Raw genomic sequence first — 19,512 nt, forward strand, 5'->3', positions numbered from 1 at the left:
TGTAGACTAACACTGATATGCTTGCTTACGGCCCTTCTGATGAAATGAATAATTGAATTAACGAGGAATAAATACACAGTAACGATAACTTGGTTACATACACGGGGTAACACCACCGAGTCGCTGTGCAGTGGTACGAGGTAATTGATGTAGGTATATACATATAGGTAGGGATAAAGTGACTGACTAATCAACAGGATCGATGAACAGCAGCAGCGTACACTGACTATTAAGAACACCGTAAAAATGAGTTGCACATAATGTTCTTTTTAAAATGCCGTGCAGATGAAATATTGCGCAGAGAAGCGCGACATTGAACTCAACTCTAGTTTTCCCCTTTAACACGATCAACGTTTCGCTCTGCTGACGAAATTGTGCTAGAATCAACACAATACTAGCCACTTTCAATGTAACATACCGAAAGAAAATGAACTGCAAGGTATTCTCTTGTAGGCAGAGCGCGTTTGAGTAAGATTCAATTGCATTGACGTGTACGACTCGAAGCCAACTTATGCTCGATCTGAACATTTGGTCGGGAGCGCCGTATGGACAGTGTGACGCAATTGCGAAGTATTTTGACGGACGCAGAGGCCAAATTGAGCCGTTTACCGCATCGCTGTGCGCCTCTCAAATGTAACAACGCGGAGGTCTCCGTATAGCTCCGCATTGACATGATTGGTTGACGGTGGGTGAGGGCAGGTGGTCTTGTGTAAACACAAACTCACTTCCTTGACATTTTCCTTCATAACAGCTCTGTGAAGGGCAAGAAGCATGAATGCCTTGACTTCTGCAGAGGCCATATCACCGTAAATCCTGTAAAGTCAATGCAGACGGCAGATTGACCATGCAGCGCCTTTCAGCCCCATACTCTTAATACTGGTGCGCCATAACCAATCAGAGCTGCAGATTTTCTTGTTTTGAGATCAAAGCGGGAGCTACATGTAGCCACCTGTGCACATTTGTTAATATTCTTTGCCAGTTAGTGAGTTATTAGCCCAGTTACAGCTCATTTCTAATCAACAATGGGGGAGTAGTTGCTTCCTAAAAGAGCACAAAATGTGTGCATTTCAGGTAAATAGCTTTTTTTTGGTCTTAATTAAAGGGACAGCATATTTTAAGATGTTCTTGAATAAGCTAAGTAGCCAATAGGCAGAGGGTAGCATAATTTGTCTGATTCCCTAATAATGGTATGGGAATAATAATGAAACAACATTTAGTCACCTCCTTGTCTGAAGGACAAGTGGATAAACAGGTTAATGTCAAGTCCTGCATGTTTTTTTCCAAACGTCTCAAGAAATGTAGGCCTACATTGAACACCGCACATTTGCTGCTACTGTAGGCTGAATGATAACAGATATTTCCATGTTAAAACGTTATGGAATGCATTTTCTCCATTGTTTTTGATGGTAGGCCACTCTGTTAGGCCTACATTATAATGAAATAGCCACAGTAGTCTACTTGGCCACTGTTAAAACTGTTAACTTAAAGCAGGTACAGCCTCCGTGTTCACAATGTTGAAGTTAGCGCTCAGCAGACCTGAAATTTGCCCAGTGCCGGAAATAAATAGAGGGAACATTGGTTGCACCCCCACCCCCTTTTGCCCTCAGAACAGTCTCAATTCGTCGGGGCATGGACTCTACAAGGTGTCGACAGCGTTCCACAGGGATGCTGGCCCATGTTGACTCCATTGCTTCGCACAGTTGTGTCAAGTTGGCTGGATATCCTTTGGGTGGTGGACCATTCTTGATACACACGGGAAACCGAGTGTGGAAAAACCTAGCAGTGTTGCAGTTCTTGACACAAACCAATGTGCCTGGCACCTACTACCATACGCCGTTCAAAGGCACATATAATTTGGCTTGCCAATTTACCCTCTGAATGGCCTAAACATCCTTCTTTAACCTGTCTCTTCCCCTTCATCTACACTGATTTGAAGTGGATTTAACAAGTGACATCAATAAGGGATCATAGCTTTCACCTGGTCAGTTTGTCATGGAAAGAGTAGGTGTTCTTAATGTTTTGTACACTGTTTATGTGATAAGAGTTTGTGCAAAAGGGGTCAATTTCCGATCTAGCCGAAATATGCAGAGTTTATCGTGAACGCGGTATCCACTAAAGCAGGAACATTGCCTTTAAATTGTATTCAATCTGTAAGGTTGCACTTCTGTTATGCGGATTGAAGAGCCCTAACTATTTAATAAATCTTCTTCGGGATCGGTGTCCCTTCCACAGGATGGTTGAGCTAATGTAGGCTAATGTGATTAGCATGAGGTTGTAAGTAACAAGAACATTTCCTAGGACATAGACATATCTGATATTGACAGAAAGCTTAAATTCTTGTTAATCTAACTGCACTGTCCAATTTACAGTAGCTATTACAGTGAAATAATACCATGCTATTTGTTTGAGAGTGCACAACTTTGAACATGAAAAGTTATTAATAAACAAATTAGGCACATTTGGGCAGTCTTGATACAATTTTTAAAAACAGAAATACAATGGTTCATTGGATCAGTCTAAAATGCTGCACATACACTGATGCCTACATCTCGGTCGGCGCCTACTTCCGGCGCCGACCGAGATGGCTGCCTCGCTTCGCGTTCCTAGGAAAATATGCAGTATTTAGTTTTTTTATGTGTTATTCCTTACATTGGTACCCCAGGTAATCTTAGGTTTCATTACATACAGTCGGGAGGAACTACTGAATATAAGAGCAACGTCAACTCACCATCGTTACAACCAGGAATATGACTTTCCTGAAGCGGATCCAGTGTTTTGCCTTCCACCCAATACAATGGATCTGATCCCAGCCGGCGACCCTAAGCGACGCCGTAAAAGGGGCAAACGAAGCGGTCTCCTGGTCAGGCTTCGGAGACGGGCACATCGCGCTCCACTCCCTAGCATACTACTCGCCAATGTCCAGTCTCTTGACAATAAGGTTGATGAAATCCGAGCAAGGGTAACATTCCAGAGAGACATCAGAGATTGTAACGTTCTCTGCTTCACGGAAACATGGCTCACTCAAGAGACGCTAACGGAGTCGGTGCAGCCAGCTGGTTTCTTCACGCATCGCGCCGACAGAAACAAACATCTTTCTGGTAAGAAGAGGGGCGGGGGTGTATGCCTTATGATTAACGAGACGTGGTGTGATCATAACAACATACAGGAACTCAAGTCATTCTGTTCACCTGATCTAGAATTCCTCACAATCAAATGTCGACCGCATTATCTATCAAGGGAATTCTCTTCGATTATAATCACAGCCGTATATATTCCCCCCCAAGCAGACACATTGATGGCCCTGAACGAACTTTATCTGACTCTTTGTAAACTGGAAACCACACACCCTGAGGCTGCATTCATCGTAGCTGGGGATTTTAACAAGGCTAATCTGAAAACAAAACTCCCTAAATTCTATCAGCATATCGATTGTGCTACCAGGGCTGGTAAAACCTTGGATCATTGTTATACTAACTTCCGCGACGCATATAAGGCCCTCCCCCGCCCTCCTTTCGGAAAAGCTGACTACGACTCCATTTTGTTGCTTCCAGCCTACAAACAGAAACTAAAACAACAAGCTCCCTCGCTCAGGTCTGTTCAACGCTGGTCCGACCAATCTGATTCCACGCTTGAAGACTGCTTCGATCACGTGGATTGGGATATGTTCCGCATTGCGCCCAACAACAATATTGACGAATACGCTGATTCGGTGAGCGAGTTCATTAGAAAGTGCATTGACGATGTCGTACCCACAGCAACGATTAAAACATTGCCAAACCAGACACCGTGGATTGATGGCAGCATTCGCGTGAAACTGAAAGCGCGAACCACTGCTTTTAACCAGGGCAAGGTGACCAGAAACATGACCGAATACAAACAGTGTAGCTATTCTCTACGCAAGGCAATCAAACAAGCTAAGTCCCAGTATAGAGACAAAGTAGAGTCGCAATTCAACAGCTCAGACACAAGAGGTATGTGGCAGGGTCTACAGTCAATCACGGATTACAAAAAGAAAACCAGCCCCGTCGCGGACCAGGATGTCTTGCTCCCAGTCAGGCTAAATAACTTTTTTGCTCGCTTTGAGGACAATACAGTGCCACTGACACGGCCCGCTACCAAAATCTGCGGCCTCTCCTTCACTGCAGCCGAGGTGAGTAAAACATTTAAACGTGTTAACCCTCGCAAGGCTGCAGGCCCAGACGGCATTCCCAGCCACGTCCTCAGAGCATGCGCAGACCAGCTGGCTGGTGTGTTTAAGGACATATTCAATCAATCCTTATCCCAGTCTGCTGTTCCCACATGCTTCAAGAGGGCCACCATTGTTCCTGTTCCCAAGAAAGCTAAGGTAACTGAGCTAAACGACTACCGCCCCGTAGCACTCACTTCCGTCATCATGAAGTGCTTTGAGAGACTAGTCAAGGACCATATCACCTCCACCCTACCTGACACCCTAGACCCACTCCAATTTGCTTACCGACCCAATAGGTCCACAGACGACGCAATCGCAACCACACTGCACACTGCCCTAACCCATCTGGACAAGAGGAATACCTATGTGAGAATGCTGTTCATCGACTACAGCTCAGCATTTAACACCATAGTACCCTCCAAACTCGTCATCAAGCTCGAGACCCTGGGTCTCGACCCCGCCCTGTGCAACTGGGTCCTGGACTTCCTGACGGGCCGCCCCCAGGTGGTGAGGGTAGGTAACAACATCTCCACCCCGCTGATCCTCAACACTGGGGCCCCACAAGGGTGCGTTCTGAGCCCTCTCCTGTACTCCCTGTTCACCCACGACTGCGTGGCCATGCACGCCTCCAACTCAATCATCAAGTTTGCGGACGACACTACAGTGGTAGGCTTGATTACCAACAACGACGAGACGGCCTACAGGGAGGAGGTGAGGGCCCTCGGAGTGTGGTGTCAGGAAAATAACCTCACACTCAACGTCAACAAAACAAAGGAGGGGCCTCCCGGGTGGCGCAGTGGTCTAGAGCACTGCATCGCAGTGCATACTCGCGCCACCAGAGTCTCTGGGTTCGCGCCCAGAGACTCTGAGACCGGGAGGTCCGTGGGGCGACGCACAATTGGCATAGCGTCGTACGGGTTAGGGAGGGTTTGGCCGGTAGGGATATCCTTGTCTCATCGCGCTCCAGCGACTCCTGTGGCGGGCCGGGCGCAGTGCGCGCTAACCGAGGGGGGCGGGTGCACGGTGTTTCCTCCGACACATTGGTGCGGCTGGCTTCCGGGTTGGAGGCGCGCTGTGTTAAGAAGCAGTGCGGCTTGGTTGGGTTGTGCTTCGGAGGACGCATGGCTTTCGACCTTCGTCTCTCCCGAGCCCGTACGGGAGTTGTAGCGATGAGACAAGATAGTAATTACTAGCGATTGGATACCACGAAAATTTGGGAGAAAAGGGGATTAAAAATAAAAAAATAAAATAAAAAATAAAAAAAGGAGATGATTGTGGACTTCAGGAAACAGCAGAGGGAGCACCCCCCTATCCACATTGACAGGGCAGTAGTGGAGAAGGTGGAAAGTTTTAAGTTCCTCGGTGTACACATCACGGACAAACTGAATTGGTCCACCCACACAGACAGCGTTGTGAAGAAGGTGCAGCAGCGCCTCTTCAACCTCAGGAGGCTGAAGAAATTCGGCTTGACACCAAAAGCACTCACAAACTTCTACAGATGCACAATCGAGAGCATCCTGTCGGGCTGTATCACCGCCTGGTACGGCAACTGCTCCGCCCACAACCGTAAGGCTCTCCAGAGGGTAGTGAGGTCTGCACAACGCATCACCGGGGGCAAACTACCTGCCCTCCAGGACACCTACACCACCCGATGTCACAGGAAGGCCATAAAGATCATCAAGGACAACAACCACCCAAGCCACTGCCTGTTCACCCCGCTATCATCCAGAAGGCGAGGTCAGTACAGGTGCATCAAAGCAGGGACCGAGAGACTGAAAAACAGCTTCTATCTCAAGGCCATCAGACTGTTAAACAGCCACCACTAACATTTAGTGGCCGCTGCCAACATACTGACTCAACTCCAGCCACTTTAATAATGGGAATTGATGGAAATTATGTAAAAATGTACCACTAGCCACTTTAAACAATGCCACTTAATATGTTTACATACCCTACATTACTCATCTCATATGTATATACTGTACTCTATATCATCTACTGCATCTTGCCATCTTTATGTAATACATGTATCACTAGCCACTTTAAACTATGCCACTTTATGTCTACATACCCTACATTACTCATCTCATATGTATATACTGTACTCTATACCATCTACTGCATCTTGCCTATGCCGTTCTGTACCATAACTCATTCACATATCTTGATGTACATATTCTTTATCCCTTTACACTGTGTGTATAAGGTAGTAGTTGTGGAATTGTTAGGTTAGATTACTTGTTGGTTATTACTGCATTGTCAGAACTAGAAGCACAAGCATTTCGCTACACTCGCAGTAACATCTACTAACCATGTGTATGTGACAAATAAAATTTGATTTGATGCCATCTAGTGGCCAAAATCTAAATTGCACCTGGTCTGGAATAATACATTATGACCTTTCTCTTACATTTCAAAGATGATGGTACAAAAAAAATACAAAAGAACAGTTGGTTTTTTCTTTGTATTATCTTTTACCAGATCTATTGTGTTATATTCCATTACATTCCTTTCACATTTCCATAAATGTCAGTGTTTCCTTTCAAATGGTACCAAGAATATGCATATCCTTGCTTCAGGGCCTGAGCTACAGGCAGTTAGATTTGGGTATGTCATTTTAGGCAAAATTGAAAGAAAGGGGCTAATCCTTATTAAGCGAGCAGTGTGTCAAGAAGCAGTGTGGCTTGGCAGGGCCGTGTTTCGAAGGACAACCTTGCCACATGGCTCTCGACCTTCACCCCTCCCGTACGGGAGTTTCAGCAATGGGACAAGACTAACTAGCAATTGGATATCACAAAAAAGGGGTAAAAGTACAACCAAAAAAAAAATAATTACACCATATTATATTCCTTGTCACATGTTGCAGAACACACCAGACTTATTTCTAAATATGTTTTATTTATGCATGAATGCACTATTCCAGGTTTAAAGTCTTCACAAAATGTGTTTTCCAGTGTTCAACAGTGTGTGAGATACTGTATTTGTTGAGCTCACACCCATATCCCACCCCCCACCAGTTTCCATCACCTCAAAGCATAACAGGTCTCAAACCCTGTTCCTGGAGCGCTACCCTTCTGTAGGTTTTTGCTCCAACCCCATTTGTAACTAATCTGGTTCAGATTATCAACCAGCTAATTGTTAGAAACTGGTGTGCTATATTAGGGTTTGGAGTGAAAACCTACAGGACCATAGCTCACCAGGAACAGGGTTTTAGAGCCCTGATTCATAGAATTCAGCGTCAAAGCCTTGACTACATGAGATGGCATGGTGACGTAGCACTCATCACATCCACATAGTAACGTAACTCTAGCCTTGACAACAGCAGATCATTGTAAATATAGTCACTTGACTATATACAAAGCAGAAAATAATTTCTGAGGCTCCTTTTCCTTTTTTAATCAACATACTGTGCTTACCATTTACAGAGTGACTTTGTGACAGACCAAGACAGCATTGGTATCCCCTAACAGTAAAATATGAGCATTTAATAGATTTTTCTATATATATATATATTTTTTTTTTTTTTTAAATCTGACAATTATGTCTGAGAACGGCATCACAGTTCATGATACATGAGATCAACAAAGATTTGACTTAAAGGAAAACAGAATCTTCTGTAGGAAAAACATGTGATTGAGTGAGACAGGGTAGCACAGTGCAGGGCTGCTCATATGCGTTGGTCAAGGCTGGACCACAGCCTGTAGTTAGCTGTCTGTGGACTGATTGGTTCAGCTGGCTGGCACCCTCTGGGCCAGATGCAGTACTTAGCGCATACGCATGGTCAGGCTGTGCTTTGGTCCATCCAGACGCTCCAGCTTCTCAAAGTGTTTCCTGGCGTTGCGGATGTTAATGAGTGTGGCTGCAGAGGCTATAAGTAGAGACAACATTATTTAGAGTGTCATGTTCACCGGACGTACTACCTTGTCCCAGATCTGCTGTTTTCAACTCTCTCTACCGCATCTTCTGTCTCGACCTCTGAATGCCCGGCTATGAAAAGCCAAGTGACATTTACTCCTGATGTACTAACCTGTTGCACCCTCTACAACCACTGTGATTATTATTTGACCCTGCTGGTCATCTATGAATGTTTGAATATCTTGGAGAACAATCTGGCCTGTTATAATCTCCAACCAGCACAGCCAGAAGATGACTTGCCACCCCTCAGAGCCTGGTTCCTCTAGGTTTCTTCCTAGGATCCTGCCTTTCTAGGGAGTTTTTCCTAGCCACCATGCTTCTACATCGCTTGCTGTTTGGGCTTTTAGGCTGGGTTTCTGTATGTATAGCACTTTGACATCTGCTGATGTAAAAAGGGCTTTATAAATATATTTGATTGATTGACTTACAGTAGATATGTATTTTCTCATGTACAAACAAGTCCTTAATAATAATAATGGCTATACTTACGTATGGAGGGGTCCGACATGATCACCATAACATATGTATTAGAGGTGAAGACATCAATGAAGGCCGCAAAGTTGGAGTTCCTCACCTCCATGCTCTGGAAGGAGGCTGCCAGTTTACTGCAAACACCACAAAGTACTGCATCATGAAAACACCAAAGACAGAGATACCAGGTCGAGACGCAGTAAGGTCACCACAGAGACATGTTCCTTCTGGAGGAGGACCTCACCTACAACTGAGCTTGAACTGTTTGATGATGTTGCTGATCTTCTCAAAGCGGTGAGCATCACGCTGCTCTTTGCACTGGTAGTGAGAGATTACCTGTAACAAACATTACCACCAGAAATTACATAATTTCCTACTCATCCAACCATCAGATTTTCAACAAAGCCGTTTTCAATAGCTAGCAGCCCTCACCAGAAAAGTGGCTCTCTCAAACAGAAGCACTTCGTCTGCCTCAATGATCTGGGCAAAGTTACGCAGGTTTGTCTCCAGCTGCTGTACATTGGGGATCAGCTGGTAAACAATACTGGACCATGCCTTAAGAGAGAAACAAGATGTTAGAGACTTATCTGAGGGAACAGCGATAAACAGTCATACAGACAGAGCAGCTACCTTGTACAGTGTTTCATCCCAGATTGATGTTCTGAAGCAGGTGCAAGCCAATGGCCTGGACAGACGCCTCAGGTCCTCTTCACGCTCCTTAAAGATCTGGAGAGAGGGAGGACAATCAGTCTTCCACATAGGTGTTAAGAGTTGAGCACACCCCCATGCTAAATAAATAGCCTCCTAACAGGTTGGTTAGTGGTGGAGCCCTCTGGCCATTTGAAGGAATGTCTGAGTGCCGCAAAAGTGTTAAGCCAGATTCCTAGTGAAATATGTCTTAAAATGCAATGTGTGTATGAATAAGTGAATATGAGTTGATGCATTAAAACATTAAGTGTCTGATCGGCATGGTGTTGTGTGAACCCCAGCTCACCAGGTCTCTCTGGTCCTCCTGAACCAGATCCATTTTGTGCACCAGGCAGAAGACCTTGGCGTCGGGGGAGTTCTGGAGGATCGCCTCCAGACAGGACTGGTAGTAATGCATGTCCTTCTCCAGCTCACGGCTCTCCACATCGAACACATAGATCAGCACCTCCACGTTCCTGAATATGTTGTCTCTCTGGCTGGTGAAGTAGTTCTCCATGAAAGTGTCTTGTCTGACAGACACAGGAAGCAGAGTGTTAATTGTGGTGATACACATAGAGAAACACCCTACAGCTTGTCAAATGAGGCTGAAAGAGACTGGTTGACTTACCCTCCACAGTCCCACAAGTTCAAAACCAGATTGCCAAGGAATCGCACATGGGAGTGCTCCACATCAACTAAGTCGCAAGAGGATAGGAGAAAGAAAATTCAATAATTACAATAGGGTGAGCATCAATGCAACACGACATAGCTATCTGACAACAATTGAAATGATGGCATTTTCAACTGGCTTAAAAATGTATTTAGTTTAGAAACTTTAGCTAGTACTTACTCGTGGCTCCAAGGCGGCGTGTGTCTCGGGCTATGTAGTTGGCAAAGATGATCGATCTCATGCTCGTCTTCCCAGACCCACTCTTGCCCATCAGCAACACCTTTAGAGGACGTCAACCAATTGCATATAAGGGGAATTTCTATAGGGGAACAACCACAGACTCCTACAACTCTTCTGAGCCCCCAGTGTCTATTGCCACTGAAAATGTTATTTCAATTCTTACAAATACCAGTGTAGCGTTCATTTTTTATTTATCTACCTTTTTCTTCATGGCTGTGCTTGACATCCCCTTAATCTTTCAGTTTGCAGAATGTTGAAATCTAGTCAGTCTGACTTTGGCCCTCTTCAGCAGGCTTTCTGTTCGTATCACTTACAGCTTCAGCACAAGACATAACATGCAGAATAAATACAGATATGTCATTATCTCTAATGTGATGTAATTACTAGCTAGTATCATCCAAACTAAACAGTTGGTAAGGTAAATTTTTTTTTAGCTACATAATAGGTAAAATATCTAGATTGCAAGAGTATATGATTATTAGCTTATATGACACTAGAGGGCCAGATATAGTTAGGATATGTGAAAAATGTAAATGAAAGCATTTGCACTACCAGTTATACATTGCACAAATTAGCATGTATTTACAAAAGGGGATACAGCATAAAAAGTGAAATGGAGAAAGGGAAGTATAACTTTGGTATTGAAGTGTAGCCAGAGATGTACTATAATGTTGGTGTAGTTTGTTACGTTCTCAACTATCAAAAGAACTAACGTTAGCTACATAAAACTAACGTTAGCTATGTACAACAAGCGAGCTAACTAACGAACTTAGCCAGCTAATAACGTTAAACAACACTCAGAAAAGGTTTAGTTTACTCGCTTGCGATGAAAAAGTGCTAAATTATTGACAAAATATTCAGTAACTATATAGTTATGTCAATATTTTCGATTTAAAATAGCTTATACATTACTTGATTTAGATAGCTAGCGAGCTGACAGGTCCATTGCTTGCTGTGTTTAAGCCTCCACAAACATGCTGATGCTAGCTAACGTTAACTGGCAGGCCCACAAAACATGCAATATCATTCGGTTACGATTATACTACCGACGGGTCATCTGATGCGTTATCACCTGAAGGGGCTGGTCGAGGCTCGTAAAGTAAAAACAGAAAAAAAACTACTTTTATAAATATTTGGTTAGTTGAGTAGCTAGAGAGGTACAGAAACTAACTCCACTGTCTACACAGCGTCTTAGACATTTCACGTGATTACTAGCTGGGAGGGGGCAATTCACGTGACCCAAGAATGCGTAAGTGTGGGTGCGTTCCAAAGCGTCAAATGTTGGGGATATTTATGTTGTAACGTGGCAAATTTCATCAGACGATATGTCATTTTGACATGTGCATTCAACATTTTCATCTTTAAGCCAGAGCTTGACTTAGTACCTGCACCTCACATGTTCTACTGCTTGAGCTCCTGTTCCTCTAAATAGAATATTAGCTCAAAAGTATTGTGGAGCTCCTGCACTTAAACATAAACAGTACCAGAACCCAAATGAGTACATGCACCTATTTCGGTCCAAGTCAAGCACGGCTTTAATCCCTATTATTTTCAACATTGTTTACATACATGCAAATAGGGTGAGATGTACATGGAAATGAGACTGAAAAAGATACGTGGTACAAGAGGCTAAAGGTGCTATTTTTATTTAACTAGGCAAGTCAGTTAAGAACAAATTCTTATTTACAATGACAGCCTACTGTATAAAATTGTATTATCTAATACCCTAAACTGTGTAGACACACACACAAAAAAAATAACTCAGTTATCAAATGTAAGAATCAACCAACCAATCTCTTCATAAAACCATGCCGTTCTGATACAGGATAGGAGAATATATACACATTTTTAAAACACAATTATTATTATTCACGTGAATAAAATATCTTGTCAGGAAATGAGTAAATGGAGGGACACCGGAAAGAAACGCATCATATAACATTGTAGTTTCATTTTAAGACACAAGAGGTCTGCCAAACTACAACACAATAAAGACATACAAAAAGCATCAGTTGGAGATGCAACCATACCAGTTATAATATATATTTTTTTAAATCATGAATTTTCCATAACCAATAAGTCTGTGTTAGTAGGCTGGTGGCCTATATTCCTGTACCTTCATACTCTCTATATAAAATAGTACATTTCGAACACCAATAAAGGACCCAAGGGCAAGGCTCTCAAAGATATACATTTAAAGAGAAACTAAATGAGAGACAAAGACATTATGAAAAGAACAGCAGGTCTTGGATTTTTATCCAGTTCAGGCCATGCATCGAGGTCTCAGACCGAGTTCTTCCTTTACATTTGGTCTCGGAGTTTGGCAAGCCTTGAAGACAGTTCATCCTGAGAACAAAAGAAAAACAGGTGTTATGTTGTTGCAGATGCAGTAAGTCAGACATCTCTAAAAATAAAACTTTTTTTATTATGTAAGAAGGGTGAGGGGTGGGGCTGAGGGCAATATTTCTGCAAGCCTGAGGCACAGCTACAATAATAATATCAGCATTGTTATCATTGCTCTATTATCCCAATAATTTATTTTAAAGATCCTGTTCAGTAGACAATTGAAAGTGTGGTAGGGTATATAATGGCTCTTGTTCAGGGCCTGTTTCTGTACCTGCTCTACTGATGCTACGCTGGTTCCCACTGATCCAGTCTGCCCCTGTGGGAGCTCCATGTTCAGGTCCAAACTAAACACAAAGAAACAGAAGAACAAATTGCTATACATTACATTTCCATCCTTTATATACAAGTTTTTTCAAGAATGGAGAAAACCACAAAATGAGGAATACTCACCCTGCTTCATCAGCCAATTCGTGCATCAGTGAATCCACTTGATTCTGAAACACGTCACTGACTGTTAATCTCCATTGTTTGTGAACAGAGCAGAATAAACAAATGTATCTCGTCATGATCTGCACTTGGGTGTGTATTTACTGTTACAGACTTCAAGATTAAAGGCCACAAATCTGGTCAAAGACCAAAGGTCTGTCTAGCAGGAGCACAGAAAAGCCTCATTACCTGTGGTGTGGTAAGTGTGGTTGTGCTACTCATGGTGTCCTCCATTTGGGCTGTCTGCACATCCAATGTCTCAAATTGATGTTCAAACTTGTCCATGAGGCCTGAGATCTAGAGAGATGAGACATTCATTACCCAATTTCCCTCTCAGATTGTGAAGAACATAAGATGTATACTGTCTAAAAAGAGAGTGACACCTATCAAATAGCTGTATTTGACTACCAGCATTATGAGCGTACACACACAGCCATGATTGCACGGAACTCCCACCTGTGATTGCTCAAGTAAACAGCAAAACCTGGATTTAAAAACGATAAAGAAACACCTCACGGCGCAAAGTCTCTCCCCTATTTGACCTAGATATTTTGTGTGCATGTTTTTTAATTTATTTTTTAATTTCACCTTTATTTAACCAGGTAGGCCAGTTGAGAACAAGTTCTCATTTACAACTGCGACCTGGCCAAGATAAAACAAAGCAGTGCGACAAAAACAACACAGAGTTACACATAAACAAACGTACAGTCAATAACACAATAGAAAAATCTATGTATAGTGTGTGCAAATGTAGAAGAGTAGGGAGGTAGGCAAATAGGCCATAGAGGCGAAATAATTAAAATTTAGCATCAACACTGGAGTGATAGATGATGATGTGCAAGTAGAGATACTGGGTGCAAAAGAGCAAGAGGATAAGTAATAATATGGGGATGAGGTTGTGCCATTTACAGATTCACTGTACCTGTACACAGCCATCAGTAAGCTGCTCTGACAGCTGATGCTTAAAGTTAGAGAGGGAGATATAAAACTCCAGCTTCAGTGATTTTTGCAATTCGTTCCAGTCATTGGCAGCAGAGAACTGAAAGGAAAGGTGACCAAAGGAAGTGTTGGCTTTGGGGATGACCAGTGAAATATACCTGCTGGAGTGCGTGCTACCGGTGGGTGTTGCTATGGTGACCAGAGAGCTGAGATAAGGCGGGGCTTTACCTAGCAAAGACCTATAGATGACTTGGAGCCAGTGGGTTTGGCGACAAATATGACAAAACAGATGGCACTGTGATAGACTACATCCAGTTTGCTGAGTAGTGATGGAGGCTATTTTGTAAATGTCATCGCCAAATTCAAGGATCGGTAGGATAGTCAGTTTTACGAGGGTATGTTTGGCAGCATGAGTGAAGGGGGCTTTGTTGCGAAATAGGAAGCCGATTCTAGATTTAATTTTGGATTGGAGATGCTTAATGTGAGTCTGGAAGGAGAGTTTACAGTCTAACCAGACACCTAGGTATTTGTAGATGTCCACATATTCTAGGTCAGAACCGTCCAGAGTAGTGATGCTAGTCGGGCGGGAGGGTGCGGGCAGCAATCGGATGAAGAGCATGCACTTAGAGCATTTAAAAGCAGTTGGAGGCCACAGAAGGAGTGTTGTATGGCGTTGAAGCTCGTTTGGAGGTTAGTTAACAGTGTCCAAAAAAGGGCCAGAAATATACAGAATGATGTCGTCTGCGTAGCGGTAGATCAGAGAATCACCAGCAGCAAGAGCGACATTATTGATGTATACAGAGAAAAGAGTCGGCCCGAGAATTGAACCCTGTGGCACCCCCATAGAGACTGCCAGAGGTCCGGACAACAGGCCCTCCGATTTGACACACTGAACTCTATCTGAAAAGTAGTTAATGAACCAGGCGAGGCAGTCATTTGAGAAACCAAGGCTATTGAGTCTGCCGATAAGAATGCGGTGATTGACAAGAGTCGAAAGCCTTGGCCAGGTCGATGAAGACGGCTGTACTGATATGGAGGCTGTGTGTGACATTTTAAAATGTATGTAGTTCTGTCCTTGAGCTGTTCTTATCTATGAATGTTCTGTATTGTGCCATGTTTTGTGTGGAAGAATAGCTGCTGGTTTTGCAATAGCAAATGGGGATCCAAATAAAATTCAAAAATACACACGTTACCTTCTCCAGGTTCATACTCTTCAGTGTGGCATCCATGCCTTTCACCACTCCAGCCATAGATTTAGTGACCTGTAGAATTAACCAACATTACTTAAATAGAAAGGTACCTTGCTGTGTGGTTGGACACAGCCATTGTTGCCGTAGTTACCTTGCACTTTCACACAACATTGCACCAAATTTTCCCTCCCAAGTAAAAAAGTGTGGAACCATCTTAAGCAGAATTAGTGTCTCCATTTTGAACATCCAAACCAATGTTTTACGTGTTGTAAAGTGTGAACAAATGTTTACCTACAAAACAAGAACGTCGCTGTGTGAAGTCTCGTAGGGCGTAGGTATGTATAACAACTGCACCTTGTTCATTGTGACTGCTGTTTGAACCCTGGAGGCCACTGCATCGATCCGAGCGCTCATCCTAAGGAAGTTGACCGACTGGTTCTTCTGTCTGATGGCGTTTTCCGCATGGATCCGTGCCACTTCCACATTTCCTTTTTGGATAGCCTATGGCAAGGATAAAGGTTCAGTATCCCTACATTCTCAGTTGATATGTTCAGAGTTAAGGTGAGGTGATTCAGGGATTGACTAATGATGTAAAAAGCCTACTTACTTTTTTGACTTTGGCCTTCTCTGCCTTTTCCTCTTTGTCACATTTCTTAGAGTTTCGTTGCAGTTCTTTGGCTGAAAACTTGAGATTGAAGAGATGCTCTGTGACGTGACGTTAAAGACTGTTTCAAAATGGTCATACATAAATTAAACCCAAAAGGGCACAAATACTGAAACTTTATTCATACCCTCTTTACAAACAAACTTTACTCGTTGGTGACGTGTTTCCACCACATAACTGAAATACCTGTGATGTAGACATGTGAATAAGCTGTAAATGCCAGCCATGCTACCAGGCACTGGGTGTCTTCAGACTAGTACAATTGTTTACTAAACTGGTTGTGTATTTATAGATTATGCCTACTTTGGCAGATGTCGTTACAATATCAATAAGAGCAAACAAGCGTTTACCTTTGTCACCAAGCAATCCAAGTATAAACTTTACGCTTAAATACAAATCTAAACCTGCTAGCTATATATGTATTTTAAAATCGTATTCAGACGAGGCTTTATCGTGAACTAAACAGAGGCCTTCCTTTTCTACCTATATTTCCGCCTAGCTAACGTTAACACTCTCGAAAGGATACTATCCATACTCGACATGCTGGTAGGGTCCTTGATGGTCCAAGAATTAATGTCTTGTTATTGCTCTTATTCTTCTCGATTTAGACGTAATGCAGCACTTGCTTTACTTATTTAAATTTTACTATCGTTGATACTTCCGGGCACACTACCCAAATATTACGTCACCATCACATGTTCAGGGGGTGCGTTCAGTGCGTTGCATTTGACGTCACTAACAACCCCAAAAAATAACTATTTTATTTCTGTCAGTGGATGTCTGAATGGACGTGTAAAGTTCTGGAATTATTACATTTATTCAGGATTATTACATTTGCCACAATATTGCTATCTATTATGTGCACAGCCTTTTCCTCCCTCTATCCCTTATCTCTGGTGGTATGTCAGTGCAGAGACAATCCAATCAGGTTAGTGCTGGGGGTTCTCCTCAAAGACAAGCTGTGCTGGCGGTGGCATAACTGGGGAGTGGGCGGGAATCGAGCTTGATTGATGATTAGGTTTGCGTCTCTGGATCACGGCTGTGAGTGAGGGGATGACTCACCCTCTGTCTGATATAATATTCCCCCTCTTTGCGGCAGCCAGTGCATTCCTCCCAAGCTCCTCCTGCTCTGCTCTATGAATGTCTGCTCATTCACCCCTAAATGATACTGAGGCCTTTATTCACCAATCCTGGAGGAGTGCAATTTCCCAATAACACAAACTCCCATAACACTATCCCAGCCACATCCTCAGAGCATGTGCAGACCAGCTGTCTGGAGTGTTACCGACATATTCAACCTCTTCCTATCCCAGTCTGCTGTCCCCGCTTCAAGATGTCCACCATTTTTTCTGTACCCAAGAAAGCAAAGGCAATTGAACTAAATGACTATCATTCCCTTCTGTCATCATGAAGTACTTTGAGAGGCTAGTTAAGGATCATATCACCTCCACCTTACCTGACACCCTAGACCCACTTCAATTTGCATACTGCCCCAATAGATATGCATATGACGCAATCGCCATTGTACTGCAAGCTGCCCTATCCCATCTGGACAAGAGGAATACCTATGTAAGAATGTTGTTCATTGACTACAGCTCAGCCTTCAACATCATAGTACCCTCTAAGCTCATCATTAAGCTCGGGTCCCTGGGTCTGAACCCCGCCCTGTGCAACTGGGTCATGGACCTCCTGACGGGCCACCCTCACATGGTGAAGGTAGGAAACAACATCCTCAACACAGGAGCCCCAAAGGGGTCGTTGCTCAGCCCCCTCCTGTACTCCCTGTTCACCCATGACTGCATGGCCACGCAGGCCTCAAACTCAATCATTAAGTTTGCAGACGACAGTCGTAGGCCTGATTACCAACAATAACAAGATAGCCTACAGGGAGGAGGTGGGAGCCCTGGCGGAGTGGTGCCAAGAAAATAACCTCTCCATCAACATCAACAAAACAAAGGAGCTGATCGTGGACTTCAGGAGACAGCAGAGGGAGCACGCCCCCATCCACATCGACGGGGCCGCAGTGGAGAAGGTGAAAAGCTTCTTGTTTCTTGGCGTACACATCCCTGACAATCTGAAATGGTCCCCCCACACAGACAATGTGGTGAAGAAGGCGCAAGAGCAGCTCTTCAACCTCAGGAGGCTGAAGAAATGTGGCTTGACCCTTAAGACCCTCACAAACATTTAAAGATGCACCATTGAGAGCATCCTGTAGGGCTGTATCACTGCCTGGTATGGTAACTGCACTGCCCGCATCCGCAGGGCTCTCCACAGGGTGGTGAGGTCTGCCCAACGCATCTCCAGGGGCACACTGCCTGCCCTGCAGGACACATACAGCACCCAATGTCACAGGTAAGCCAAAACGATAATCAAGGACATCAACCACCCAAGCCACGGCCTGTTCACCCCACTAACATTCAGAAGGCGAGGTCATTACAGGTTCATCAAAGCTGGGACTGAGAGACTGAAAAACAGCTAGGCCATCAAACTGTTAAATAGCCATCACTAGCCGGCCTCCACCCTATCACTAGCCAGCTACCACCCGGTTACTCAACACTGCACCTTAGAGGCTGCTGTCCTATGTACATAGACATGGAATTACTGGTCACTTTAATAATGGGACACTAGTCACTTTAATTATGTTTACATACTGTATTCCAGTCAATGTCATCCTATTCAGCTATTGCTGTATATAGCAAGTATTCAGACCCCTTGACTTTTTCCACATTGTTACTTTACAGCCTTATTCTAAAATTGAATGAATACATTTTTTCCCCCTCATCATTCTACACACAATACCCCATAATGACAAAGCAGCTGTCTATATAAGGTTCCACAGTTGACAGTGCATGTCAGAGCAAAAACAAAGCCATGGGGTCAAAGGAATTGTCCATAGAGCTCCGAGGAAGGATTGTGTCGAGGCACAGATCTGCGGAAGGGTACCAAAAAATGTCTCCAGCACTGAAGGTCCACAAGAACACAGTGGCCTCCATCATTCTTTAATGGAAGAAGTTTGGAACAACCAAGACTCTTCCTAGAGCTGGCCCCTCGGCCAAACTGAGCAATCGGGAGAGAAGGGCCTTGGTCAGGGAGGTGACTGTGACAAAGCCCCAGAGTTCTTCTGTGGAGATGGTTGTCCTTCTGGAAGGTTCTCCCATCTCTGCAGCAATCCACCCATCAGGCCGTTATAGTGGAGTGGCCTGACAGAAGCCACTCCTCAGTAAAAGGCACATGACAGCCCACTTGGAGTTTGCCAAAAGGCACCGAAAGACTCTCAGACCATGAGAAACAAGATTCTCTGGTCTGATGAAACCAAAATTGAATTCTTTGGCCTGAATGTCAAGCGTCACATCCGGAGGAAACCGGGCACCATCCCTACGGTGAAGCATGGTGGGGGTAGCATCATGTGGTGGGGATGTTTTTTCAGTGGCAGGGACTGGGTGACTAGTCAAGATCAAGATGAACGGAGCAAAGTACAGAAAGATCCTTGATGAAAACCTGCTCCAGAGCGCTCAGAATCTCAGGTTCACCTTCCAAAAGGACAACGACCCGAAGCACACAGCCAAGAAAACGCAGGAGTGGCTTGGAGACAAGTCTTTGAATGTCCTTGAGTGGCCCAGCCAGAGCCCCGATCGAACATCTATTGAGAGACCTGAAAATAGCTGTGCAGCAACTCTCCTCATCCAACCTGACAGAGCTTGAGAGGATCTGCAGA

The 19,512-nt window shown here is 43.9% G+C and overlaps 2 protein-coding genes across 4 annotated transcripts; both read right to left on the bottom strand.

The window, feature by feature from the left end:
- Positions 1-7,067: 7,067 nt before the first annotated feature.
- rraga (Ras-related GTP binding A) lies at positions 7,068-11,447 on the bottom strand. 3 transcript variants are annotated; one of them, XM_071333864.1, is made up of 10 exons: positions 11,245-11,447; positions 10,372-10,488; positions 10,113-10,212; positions 9,891-9,957; positions 9,570-9,792; positions 9,206-9,301; positions 9,008-9,130; positions 8,820-8,911; positions 8,594-8,709; positions 7,068-8,057 (listed from the first exon to the last, which is right to left on the bottom strand). In XM_071333864.1, exons 2-10 carry the CDS (start codon positions 10,396-10,398, stop codon positions 7,954-7,956), a joined length of 948 nt encoding a protein of 315 aa, XP_071189965.1. In that variant the 5' UTR covers positions 10,399-10,488; positions 11,245-11,447; the 3' UTR covers positions 7,068-7,953. The 3 variants fall into 3 exon arrangements, with proteins under 3 accessions (XP_071189965.1, XP_071189972.1, XP_071189980.1); XM_071333871.1 differs by having other exon boundaries at positions 11,085-11,445; XM_071333879.1 differs by having other exon boundaries at positions 11,219-11,435.
- A 355-nt stretch (positions 11,448-11,802) lies between these two features.
- Positions 11,803-16,526, bottom strand: LOC139534618 (charged multivesicular body protein 1b-like). The gene is made up of 8 exons (XM_071333890.1): positions 16,324-16,526; positions 15,741-15,838; positions 15,488-15,634; positions 15,137-15,205; positions 13,194-13,301; positions 12,969-13,012; positions 12,790-12,862; positions 11,803-12,518 (listed from the first exon to the last, which is right to left on the bottom strand). The coding sequence occupies exons 1-8, from the start codon at positions 16,337-16,339 to the stop codon at positions 12,474-12,476; spliced, it is 600 nt and encodes a 199-aa protein (XP_071189991.1). The 5' UTR covers positions 16,340-16,526; the 3' UTR covers positions 11,803-12,473.
- Positions 16,527-19,512: the final 2,986 nt, after the last annotated feature.

Source organism: Salvelinus alpinus, chromosome 1 (genome assembly GCF_045679555.1).
Source record: "Salvelinus alpinus chromosome 1, SLU_Salpinus.1, whole genome shotgun sequence".
Taxonomy (NCBI): Eukaryota; Metazoa; Chordata; class Actinopteri; order Salmoniformes; family Salmonidae; genus Salvelinus; species Salvelinus alpinus.

Bases quoted from the DNA above. Each gene is read 5' to 3' on its own strand.
- rraga (XM_071333864.1), bottom strand. From the start codon at position 10,398: ATGTCAAGCACAGCCATGAAGAAAAAG. The intron at 10,213-10,371 runs GTAGATAAATAA...CGTCCTCTAAAG, and splicing joins GCACAGCCATGAAGAAAAAG to GTGTTGCTGATGGGCAAGAG. The intron at 8,912-9,007 runs GTGAGGGCTGCT...TGTTTGTTACAG, and splicing joins TTGAGAGAGCCACTTTTCTG to GTAATCTCTCACTACCAGTG.
- LOC139534618 (XM_071333890.1), bottom strand. The intron at 15,206-15,487 runs GTGCAGTTGTTA...TTAATTCTACAG, and splicing joins CAGCAGTCACAATGAACAAG to GTCACTAAATCTATGGCTGG. The intron at 12,519-12,789 runs GTACAGAAACAG...TTTTGTTCTCAG, and splicing joins GCGTAGCATCAGTAGAGCAG to GATGAACTGTCTTCAAGGCT.